The sequence below is a fragment of the Mustela lutreola genome, chromosome 8 (assembly GCF_030435805.1).
Source record: "Mustela lutreola isolate mMusLut2 chromosome 8, mMusLut2.pri, whole genome shotgun sequence".
Classification (NCBI taxonomy): Eukaryota; Metazoa; Chordata; class Mammalia; order Carnivora; family Mustelidae; genus Mustela; species Mustela lutreola.
This window is the reverse complement of record NC_081297.1, coordinates 144,384,928-144,396,500: the sequence shown is the minus strand read 5'-3', so window position 1 is coordinate 144,396,500 and position 11,573 is coordinate 144,384,928. Positions and strand designations below refer to the sequence as shown.

At 53.3% G+C, this 11,573-nt stretch overlaps 1 protein-coding gene across 1 annotated transcript; it reads left to right on the top strand.

Annotated features, from left to right (window-relative positions):
- Positions 1-61: 61 nt before the first annotated feature.
- Positions 62-10,768, top strand: TOB2 (transducer of ERBB2, 2). The gene is made up of 2 exons (XM_059187104.1): positions 62-490; positions 6,843-10,768. Exon 2 carries the CDS (start codon positions 6,942-6,944, stop codon positions 7,959-7,961), a length of 1,020 nt encoding a protein of 339 aa, XP_059043087.1. The 5' UTR covers positions 62-490; positions 6,843-6,941; the 3' UTR covers positions 7,962-10,768.
- The last annotated feature ends 805 nt before the right edge of the window (positions 10,769-11,573 follow it).

Genomic DNA, 11,573 nt, shown 5'->3' with positions numbered 1-11,573 from the left:
CCCGGCCCGGCGCCCGGCCCCGCCCCTGCAGGGCGGAGGGACGCATCACGCAGGGGTGGGGAAGCAGGATCCGTGCGCAGGGTTGCTAAGGGTGAAACTTTTCATTGACTTTGCTCACTTCGGGCCGGGGCGCGGGAAGGTGCGGGTCGTCGCGGGAGAGAAGCGAGTGGTTTGGGCGACGCGGGGCCAGAAGGGCAGGACCGCCCGCGACACGAGCCGCCCTCCGGTCCGACATCCCCGCGCCGTCGCCGCCGGCCGGCCCGCCCGCCCGCCTTCCGTCCCCTCTCCACCGAGCCTGACCTCCAAAAAGCTGAAAGAATTAGAATTGAGAGTCATAGCCCCAAACTCCCTCACTTGCCCCCCAACCCTCAACGAAGAAAAGGACCCATCAGCCTCCTGCCCAGCAGCGCCCAGAAAGGAAGAGCGACGTCCGCCCCGCGCCCAGGACCACCCTGGAGGGAGAAGCCGCCCAGCCACCGCGGAGACCCGAGTGAGTGAGCGGGGGGCGTGCGGGCGGCGGGGACCCCTGAGACGCCTTCTCCCACCCCCGTCCCACTCCCGCTCTTTGCTTCGCTGCACGTTGCTGTCGTGCGCCCACCCCGAGGACTGGCTAACACGTTCCTTTCCCCTTCCATCGCCCCTATAGAACACCCCCCTTCCCCGGTGCTCCTCTCCGCTGGGTGTTCTGAGTGTGGCCCCCTCCTGGGTGGGGTGCATTTCCTCCCCTCTCCGCCCCCCTCGTATCGTAGAGACTCGCTAGATTTTTTCTTGTACCACCTTCAAATGATAACTTCCATCACCACGAAATAAATCAGAGGAAGGAAGGGGATCCAGGCCTTGTTTTTTGCTTCTTTTCCCGTGTGCTGGGAAGGGGGTGGTGATAATTAATAGGGCTTATTTCTGGCCCTGTGGAGCTGAGAGATAGAAGGTAGACATCCTCTTTTGGACCGGTCAGTGGTGACTGTCCTCCGGCGGCTGAACCAGAATTTACCGTTTTGGCTTTAGTATTTTAAGGGAAAACTGTGCGGGGGGCGGGGGAAAGTGCCTTTACAGCAATACCAGTGAGTGGATTCTGGTTGATCCCGGGGAGATGCCTGGGAGGAAGAGCCCTACTTCCAAGCTCGTTCTCGTCCTGCCCAGAGGATGGACTGTGCCCTTGACCAGAGAGGGAGGGGAGGAAGGAGCAGAAGGAGGAGGGGCCGCTGGCTGGCCTTTTCCCACCCCGCAGAGGAACCAGAACACTACACAGCCGGCTTCAGCTTGGGCCAGCGGAGGGGGTCTCGGGTGCCTTGCTCAGTGTCTAACATTTCTTCTTTTCCTTCCTATCCACCCTCCCTTGGGAGTGACCCCCCTCATCCTTGATTTTCCAGCAGAAAAACACTCCTATTGCTTTCTTGGGCGCCTGTCCCCATCCCCCTCTTAAGCAGTGGGGGAAAGAAGCTTGTGTGGGAGGAAGGATTAGGGAGGTTTAACACCGTGTAGGGGAGCTTTGCCGAGGATCTGGTAAGTCTGGTCATAGAGCAGGCCTTGCAATGGGAGGAGACTCACAAACAATTTCAAGAATTAGAATATGTGGTTCGGGTGTCAGAGGCACAGTTTTTCCTTCCCTCGCCGGAACCTTTTCCCATTTCCCTAGCTGGGTCTAGTTACTTGGACTTGGATTAGAAGAGGGGTGAGGCTTGGGCCCTGCTGGCTTTGGGCCTTCTGATTTTTGGCCCGGCGCCTCTCCGCAGCTTAACTGGGAATTTCTTTGGCCGAGAGGAGTGAAGAACTGGGTTTAGTTCCTGCCTTTTCTGGCTGTCGGGGTGCTGGAGCTGAGCCCGCCGGGCATTAAGTGAAAAGGCTTTTTTCCTCTTTGAATTCACCGTCCCTACAGCAACCCCAGCCGGAGACCACCCAGCCCAAGGAATACAGATTAAGCGGCAGGGGCGGGGTGGGAATGGGGGGCGGTGGTGTGACCTTTATCTGTCCCAGCCCACCGTGTTCACCCAGAAAAAACTCATTAGATGGAGATCCTTAATTGAACAGTCAAGGGAGGCTGTGAAAGGGGGGAGGGGGCAGTTCTGCCTTTCTTGAGACCAAGACGTGAATACGGTGGAGTGGTACAATTCGGGGAGTAGGCCTTATGGGTAAATTTATATAAAATGTATTAGGCGGTGGGCGGAGGGGGGGCGTCCACCATAGCGCGCATGTGCATCGGAAACTTTTCCTCGGTCCTTCGGACCTCGCTCAGCTCCCCTTACCAGGCATGCGTAATTCGCTGGCTGAACCTTCGCAAAGCGCGCAGGGAAGTGTAGTTTGCAGAGAAAGTAGGTCACTTGCTCCGATTTGAGCGTGAGGTGTCGGAAAACTACAGTTCCCAGCGTGCAGAGCGTGCCTTCGCTGCCGGCCTACGTTGGAGTTCAGTGAAGTCTTCCTGGCTTCACAGGAATCGAGTGCCCCAGAAAGGGCCTTCTTAGTCAGAAGAGTTGGGCTTGCCTGGTCCACGTTTGAGGGACGTGGTCGAGACTTGCAGGGTGTTGCGGTCCGTCCGCACAAGTCCTGGAAGGCCGTCAAGCGTACCCGCTGGTGTGGGTCTCTGCCTCTGACACTGGCGGGGTGGGGCCTGGTGCTCCCACCTGGTTCTCACTCCCTGGGATCCGGTTTGCGACACCTGGTGGCCTTGTCAAAATTAAGGACCCCTTCACCCGACTCCTCTTGCGGGACTCATTTGATTCTGATAGTGCTTGGTTGTAGGATCATTGGATGTTAAGACTTGAGGTGCCTGGATATTTTTATAGGTATACATGGTTTGGGAACCGAGGAGTTCCCTCACCATTATCCCTCCCCCCCCCCTTTTTTAAAAGATTTTATTTATTTATTTGTCAGAGAGAGAGCGAGCAAGAGCGAGCACCGGCAGACAGAGTGGAAGGCAGAGTCAGAGGGAGAAGCAGGCTCCCTGCGGAGCAAGGAGCCCGATGTGGGACTCGATCCCAGGACGCTGGGATCATGACCTAAGCCGAAGACAGCTGCTTAACCAACTGAGCCACCCAGGCGTCCCTCCTTTTCCCCTTTAAAACACTGATTTTCTTCTTAAAAAACCTTCCTTCGCATTTTTGTCATAAGCTCTTTCTGGAAACTCCATTACCATATCATTGACTGCAGCAACCACTTTTCTTTTTTTTTTTTTTTTTTAAAGATTTTTATCTATTTATTTGACAGAGATCACAAGTAGGCAGAGAGGCAGGCAGAGAGAGAGGAGGAAGCAGGCTCCCCGCTGAGCAGAGAGCCCAATGCGGGGCTCGATCCCAGGACCCTGAGATCATGACCCGAGCTGAAGGCAGAGGCTTAACCCACTGAGCCACCCAGGTACCCCAACCACTTTTCTTACCCCATTTTTGTCCTTCTCTTAAGCACTCTTTAAAACACAAGTCAGGGGCGCCTGGGTGGCTCAGTGGGTTAGGCCGCTGCCTTGGGCTCAGGTCATGATCTCAGGGTCCTGGGATCGAGTCCCACATCGGGCTCTCTGCTCGGCAGGGAGCCTGCTTCCTCCTCTCTCTCTCTCTGCCTGCCTCTCTGCTTACTTGTGATCTCTCTCTGTCAAATAAATAAATAAATCTTAAAAAAAAAAAAAAAAAACACAAGTCAGCACAAGGGATCTGAATCCCACATTAATTTTGCTGTTGGGAATAAAAAGTGAAGGAGGATTGGATTCTAATGAAATTGGACAGCACTGCCCTTCGCAACTTTTTGATACATTAACAAAAGGTAGATGTTGCTGTTGTTAAACACTTTCCTGTCTTTGATGTGTTTTTGGGGCGGGGGTTGTTTGTTTCCTCTTGTTCTTGTTTTTACTTTTTGCCACCTTTCTGGCCTTTTGCACCTGAGCCAGGGTTGGAGAAGATCTTAGAGTTCTCTCTTCCCTCTTAACTTGAATTTATTTCTTATTTGTACTGAAGAGTAGTTACTACTAAGCTTTCTAATCTTACCACATTCTATGAATATTTTATATATGAGTGTAGAATTTGTCCACGACCTTAAAAAAAAAAAAAAAAGATGAACAAACTCATCCGAGTGGTCACTCCTGTCTTTAGTTAAAGACAAGACAGCACCAGTCCTTTAATCCTCTGTTCCATAAGCTTCTTGAAGTCAAAATTAGAGCCTGAGCTGATAGAGCAGAAAATCTCATTCTGGTTGTCCAGCATTTTTGAAAGGTTCCACCCCACAGCCATCTGGCCAGGCCTGTTCTCCAATTAAAGAGGCAAAGATGGCATTATATGCTTCCTTATTTGTGTGGCAGCATCACTGAGGTAGAAATTGGTGTGCAGCCTTGGTTGCTTATGCTGCAGAAAATGGTTAGCTAGGCAGGGCTGATGACAGTGGTTCTATTGTATTTTGGGGTGGGAGGCTTATTTCCCAATGACTTTGGCCTGCATTTTAAAATGCTCCCGTTTTGAAAAGGAAAAAAAAAAAAAAAAAAGGAGAGAGGGAAACAAGCCCTAAGAGACTTAATAATAAGAGAACAAACTGAGGGTTGACGGAGGGAGGTGGGGGGTGGGCTAGATGCGTGATAAAGAGGAAGGAGGGCACCTGTGGTGGTGAGCACTGGGTATTGTATGTAAATGATGAGCCACCGAATTCTACTCCAGAAACCAATACTGCACTGTATGTTAACTAAGGAAAACCTAATTTTAAAAAAATAGATAAATAAAAATGCTTCCATTTGAGGCTGAACACTTCAGGGGAGGTTGGCTGGTAAGGCATGTACACAGCAAAGGTTGAGGAGGCCTAGAAAGGTGTAGGAGCCCCTTAGTGTGAGTGATATACCAAGAGGCCATGCGGTGCTTTGGGGAAGTGTCATGTCATATTTAAGTCTGTTTTACTTTTCAAAAACACTTTGAAAACATTGTCTTTAACTCCAGGCCCATCTTGGGGAACCAGTGCCAACTTTCTTCACAACTTTTTCATCTCCTCCATGTTGGACACCTCCGGAGGGCTGCTGTGGCCCTTGTAGACTTCCTCTTGGGGGAGGCTTGTAGCCCTGGTGGCCAGCCTTGCATCTGGTGATGAACCCAATCCTTATAAACAGAAAGCCCCCTATCTTTACCATTTTTTTTCTCTCTCTCTCTTTAAACCTTCTGGAATTGATCTGTGTTCATGGCCTCTCTGTTGAATCCCCATGTGACCCTCTGCTCAGACCTGAAATGAGGGTGGGGTCCTATGATACGCCATTCTTCTCTGATATTCACCCAAGAGAGCTTTGCCCAGGGATCCAGTCCTAACAGTACCCCTAGGAGCCATGGCCCCAGTCCAGAGAATTATAAGGAAATGAGCTGAGCCAGTACTCAAAAAAGGTACTCAAGACCCCCAAGCCTCAAATTAGCCCCTGAATACTCTGTGCAGGACCCAGAAGGGATTTTAATGAAAATCCAGCTCCAAATCTGTTACAGGATAGAAGAGGCCCTTGATGGATCATGAATTAGTCTTGTCTCTTCGCTGAGCTCAGCAGCACTTTCCCACCCGGAGGCCTGGGAGCAAATTCCGGCCCCTCTGACCCTTGAAGGGGGTCCTTCTCAGTCTTCCCACAGCATGACCCTGGAGCTGCCTTTTGGAGAAAGTGATCACTGGCTTTCAGGACTTTACAGATCATCTTCCTGAGACATGAGCCTGGCCCAGACCTCAGGAGTAAACCTTTTTGACCTCTGTGGGAGCCGGCTGTGAGAGAATCCCAAAATAACAATCTGAGTGTTTATCTTGGGCTGTCTCCTCTCCGGGGATCTCCAAACACTTGAGAAGTCTGATCTGGTGCCAAGGACAGGTGGTCAGACAGTCCCCAGGAGACTGAGTGGTGATGAGTCCCCAGCTGGAGGCTGTAGAGTGGTGGAAAATTTCTTCTCTTTGCCCCCTCATCACCTACCCCCTAGCCAAAAGCCAGAGAGTCCCTCAGGCCGCACCAGTGCTGCGCTTAAGGACTTTTCAGCCTACGGGGTCCTTGCCTCCGTTCCATTTCCTCGGTTTCCCTGAAACAGCCCCTGGTCAGCGGTCCCTTTTGGCCCACACCTCTGGTTGTAACAGGTCTTGACTTCTTGGGGATCGTGTTCTCCGTTCTCGAAGGCTGCCTGGAGGGAAATGCACCCTCTGGTCACACTGTGTTCTTACATCAGTTCTGCAAACCCAGAGTGAGCCAGAGAGCACAGAAGTGACGGGGCCCAGGATGACAGACTGGATGTGACAAGAGCCGGAGCCCCCAGTGAAAAGTTGGCAGTGCTGCTTCCTGTTCAGTGATCCATAGCCCTTTCCATTTAAGGAGAAAAACTAAGGACTTTGAACTTATATCTTGGCCTGTGACCATTCGAGATCACGACTTCACTAAGACATCATGAAGATTAGTTAGCAAGAGCTTCCCCTTCTCCAGCTGAATTAGGGTCTTGTTTTTTGTCTGTGTTTTGTTTTGTTTTTGCTTTTTTTTTTTTTTTTTAATAGTAGTTGTATAGTGACTTGGATTCTCAAAACAGTGGAAACCACAGCACGCCTGTTTCTTTAGAATTCCTTACAAAACCATAGCTCATCTTATCAAGTGTCTTCTACATAGCAGGTTTGCTGCGAGCCAGTTTACATCCTTGAGCTAACTTACTCTTCATGGTAACCTTATGTCACTGATGAGATTAAGGCTCAGAAGAAAGTGGTGAGCCCTCAGCCACACAAGCAAGCCAGTCACTAGTGGAGCAGAAAAGGGGCCCTGAGTCTGCGTGATCTAAAGTTGGTGCTTTGCTCTCCCTTGCATGAGCCCCCCCTATCCCACTCCCAGCCCCGCCTGGCTTTCTGCACATCTACTCATAATGCCCTTTGTTCTCGGTTCACAGAGCTGTCTGGAGCCGGAGCCTGCCTACCTTCCATCATCTGCCACTGCCCTCAGCTTGCATACACGTGCCCGGAGCTGATCTGCCGCCTTGGAGGGGACCATGCAGCTGGAGATCAAAGTGGCCCTGAACTTTATCATCTCCTACTTGTACAACAAGCTGCCCCGGCGCCGGGCAGACCTGTTCGGGGAGGAGCTGGAGCGGCTCCTGAAAAAGAAATACGAAGGCCACTGGTACCCTGACAAGCCCCTGAAGGGCTCTGGCTTCCGCTGTGTTCACATCGGGGAGCTCGTGGACCCCGTGGTGGAGCTGGCGGCCCGGCGGAGTGGCCTGGCCGTGGAGGATGTGCGGGCCAACGTGCCTGAGGAGCTGAGTGTCTGGATTGACCCGTTCGAAGTGTCCTACCAGATCGGCGAGAAGGGGGCAGTGAAGGTGCTATACCTGGATGACAGCGAGGGCTGTGTCGCCCCAGAGCTGGACAAGGAGTTCAAGAGCAGTTTCAACCCTGACGCGCAGGTCTTCGTGCCCATTGGCAGCCAGGACAGCTCCTTGTCCAACTCCCCGTCGCCGTCGCTTGGCCAGTCGCCCAGCCCCACCTTCATCCCCCGCTCTGCCCAGCCCATCACCTTCACCACCGCCTCCTTCGCGGCCACCAAGTTTGGCTCCACCAAGATGAAGAAGGGGGGAGGTGCCGCGAGCAGCGGGGGGGTGACGGGCGGTGGGGCCAGCATCCCCCAGCCTCCCCAGCCGCAGCCCCGCCTGGCCCGCTCCCCCACCAGCAGCCTGCTGAAGCACAAGAGCCTGTCTCTGTCCCTGCACTCGCTGAACTTCATGGCGGCCACCCCGGGCCCTCAGTCCCAGCTCTCGCCCAATGCCAAGGAGTTCGTGTACAACGGCGGGGGCTCCCCTAGCCTCTTCTTCGATGGGGCCGACAGCGGGGCCAGCGGGGCCAGCGGGGCCGGCTCGTGCAACAGCAGCAGCTTCGACGTGGCGCAGGTGTTTGGGGGCGGTGCCAACAGCCTCTTCCTGGAGAAGACGCCCTTCGTGGAAGGCCTCAGCTACAACCTGAACACCATGCAGTATCCCAGCCAGCCCTTCCAGCCCGTCGTGCTGGCCAACTGACCCCGCGACCACGGAAAAGAGAAAGGAAAAGAAAGGCCAAAAAAAGAGGAAAAGAAAAATACACAGAAAGATTCCCAGTCTTCTCACTCTGGCTTCTAGGAAAAAAAAAAAGATCCAGCCCAGGCATGGAGTGGGAGGGGGCTCCTGAAGCAACCCCCTGCTGTCTCCCTGCCTGCCTCTGATTTATTTGGTTGGTTTGGGTTTTATATTTTTTCTTTTTCTTTTTTCTTTCTTTCTTTTTTTTTTTTTTTACATGTAGTTTTCTATATAACATCTTTAATTAGCGGCTTCCTGTGCTAAGAATGGTCCAGATGTGAATGCTGCTCCCGCTCCCTCCCTCCCTCCCCTGCACACGCCTGGTTGAGGAATGGTGTGTCCACGCTCACAGGGAAGGAAGAGCCACAGCTGGGGCCTGACCCTGCCCGCAGCAGGGAGAGGTTGCCCTGTGTCACTGCCTCTGTCCCCCAGCTCTGCTTTCACTCAAAGCCATCCAACCTCAGCAGGCCTTCTGGGCCCTGCCACCCAAATAGGTCTGACCCCAGCCCCGCCCCGCTCCCTCTCAGGCCTGAGCCGCGGGGAGCTGAGGGCTGTCTACTGGACACCCTCCCGCTAGAGCGGAGTCTGTGGCTCCGGGGAGGGTAGCACTCTGTCTAGTGGAATTGCTTTCATCTCTGGCCTGTGGCCCTACACCACCGCCGCCCCCTCCGCCACCCCCACCCCCCCCACCCACCCCCCGCCGCCGCCCAGACCCCCACTGTGGCCCTGGGGACTCAGCCGTTGACACTTGTGGCCTCTCTGCAGCCCCTTCTTCCCTGGGCCTGAGGTTGTGGGGAAGGAGGTGGGGCGGGTGTGTGTGCGAGCGCGTGCGTGGTTTGCTGTCCTGTTTTAAAGGATTCCAAGCCATGTGAACCCCCCCCGCCCCCAACATGATTCCAGATTGTGGGACGTGCTTATTTATGTAGGAGGTTGGGGAACGGGCCGGGTGGGTTGTCAGTCCTTTTGTAGGGTGGGTCACGTGTTGGCTGAGCCTGAGACACTCCCAGGGGAAAATACTGCAGAAGGAACTGGTTTCCAGACTGCGGAGGGATCTGCACTTTTATTTTTGACCAAAAAAGGGGGGAGATGGCTGTGATGGGCTGAGGGAATACCAGCCTACCAGCCCCTGATGCCTAAGACAAGTCCCCGGACTCAGATCCTCCTGTTTCGTGACCTTTACCCAGGGTGGGAGTTTGGGGTCATCGCCTCAAGTGGGCAGTCCTGAGCCTTGAACTGAGACTTCTTAGTCCTTTGTTTGTCGATGTGATTTTAGTATGTTTCTGCCCCTGCCTGCGTGAGAACTTCTCGGTACCTCCTGCCCTCCCCGCACTGCCCGACCCAACCCCGCTGGGCCTCCTGCTGTGAGGAGCAGTCTATCGGGCAGGCCCGCTTGGGCAGGTGGTTGGGCCATCGCAGGTGGCATGCGTGTCTTACGGGAGCACAGCGGCTCCCGTGTCTGCCAAGAGAGAAGTTTCTCCCACCTGACCCCCGTGAGCCAGCTTCCACTCATGCTGTGATGCTTTGGCTGGTGGGCCACGTGGCATCAGGGCCCTCCATCAACCAAAAAGTACCAAAGCCCTCGGCACCCCACCCCACCCTCCTCAGTGTCCCCAAGTGGGGCGACCGCCGTGGCAGTGGGTCCTGCCCAGACAGACACTGCCAGTCTCCTCCCCCTGCAATGGGCACCAGCTCTACCTCCCCCAGAGGGGCAACGCCCTGGCTCCTCAGCCCAGTATCCTCTGTCCCCTAGGTTTCTCAGGGGCCAGCCCAGTCCGGGCTTCCCTCTCCCTAGCCCTCCGCTCCCACACAGGTGACAGGCCCAGGCAGATGGCTGCTCTCTGGGAAAGGTTGGATGCTGCCTTATTTATGCCCTCTTCCGGCCCCCTTTCCCTTACACTCAAGGACACAGGTACCCACCACCCCCGGTCGGCTTGTTTCTCACGGCATCTAGGGAGAGGGGAGACCAACCCCTTAGTGTCTTTTGAAATACGAAGAAAAATGTATGTTCAGGAGCATGACTCCCGTGCTGGACTCTTGGGCCCAGTTCAGTCTGTCTCGTCTCAAATCTAGGCATTTTTGCTTCAATTTTATTTTTTTTAAGGAAACAAAAACAAAAACCTGCACTAATTTACCTGGTTTCGTAGGAAGACTTTTTTTTTATTTTTTACATTTTTTGGTGTCCGTTTGTATTGAATAATTTGCTACATTTGTAAAATGTAAGAGGTATATATAATATATGTATATTTCTAACGTAAAAAAAAACGTAATTTTTTTCTTTTCAAGATTTTTTCTTAAAAAGAGGAGAGAAACAGATATTTTTTCAGGAAAAACAAACTTTAAAATAAAAAAAGAGGAGAATTAAACCTATTTCTCCCCTTTCCCTATCCTCTCTCTGTCTGCCCCTCTTTCCCAGGAACAAATCAAAAGGTGGACCGTCTTGTAAAGAATGTAAGCTTTCAGTCCGGAATGATGTATTTTTCTCAATGCAGTGAGCTACAGATTCTCTAGTTTGACCCCTAGGGATGGGAAGGAGGGCATTGAGGCAGCGTGGAGAGGAGCTTGGGGGGGCAGGGTAATGAACTTGTTTTCTTTAGTGAAGGAGGAATACAATCAGGCGTTTTGTATTCAGAATGTTGTGCAATATTTTGGAATGGGACATTGGTGTGTTTAGAGATTTAGTTTAAAAACAAAACAAAAAGATTGATCAAATCTGTACAGTTTATATTGTTCCAGATTTTTTTAAGTTTGTATTAAAAGCATGATATATAATAGCCTGCTGCCTGCTCCTGGCTGGTTTGACTTGGGGCCCCTGTCAGCTTCCAGAGACCGTTGGTCGTCCACACCTCCCGCCTGGGGGTGCCCTGGGCCTCTTTTACCCCCTATCGTGTCATCCCAGGACACAGAGTCCCCACTTGGAGGGGTTCCTTTCCACCCTGGAAACCGGTTCCCCGAGGTTGGGACCTGCCCAAGCTCCCTCTGCTGATAGGCTGGGGAGCCAGTACCGGAGCCGAGCCTTGCGATCTCTTCCTGGCTTTTTTAGGAATGGCCTGTTCTTGGGAGGCTGAGGGAGGGACCAGCCTCCCTCCTGCTCTACATCTAGGGTTTCACCTCCCCCAGACTGCTACCCCCTCGGAAGTGGGTAAGGATGAGAAGAGCCCACCCAAATCAGGTTCTGTCCCCAAACCCTTGGGCTTGGATTCTCGGCCCTTCTCTAGGCCAGGCAATTGCAGAACTGCCATAGGGGCAGGAGGGCCTGCGTGGGGTTGGGGAAGAGCTCAGCCGCCTGCCTCTTGCAGGGCCCATCGCTGGGGAAACTACTCAGGGGTACCTGATCCCTGGCCGTGGTTCACATCAGCCCTGCGGGCCCCCAGGTTGAAGAGGGCGGCCAGGGATTCAAGGAATCTCCTTTCCCCCATGGCAACCTGGTGCCAGAGGTGTTCCCTCTGGCCTACAACTGAGAACAGGGCTCCAAGTCTGGATGCACAAGACTAACTGGGGAAGCTGAGCTTTCAGATGGAACATTCTCACCTACAGAACGGTGGCAGCTGCTGGGAAAGAGTGCCGCTGCCCTGGAGG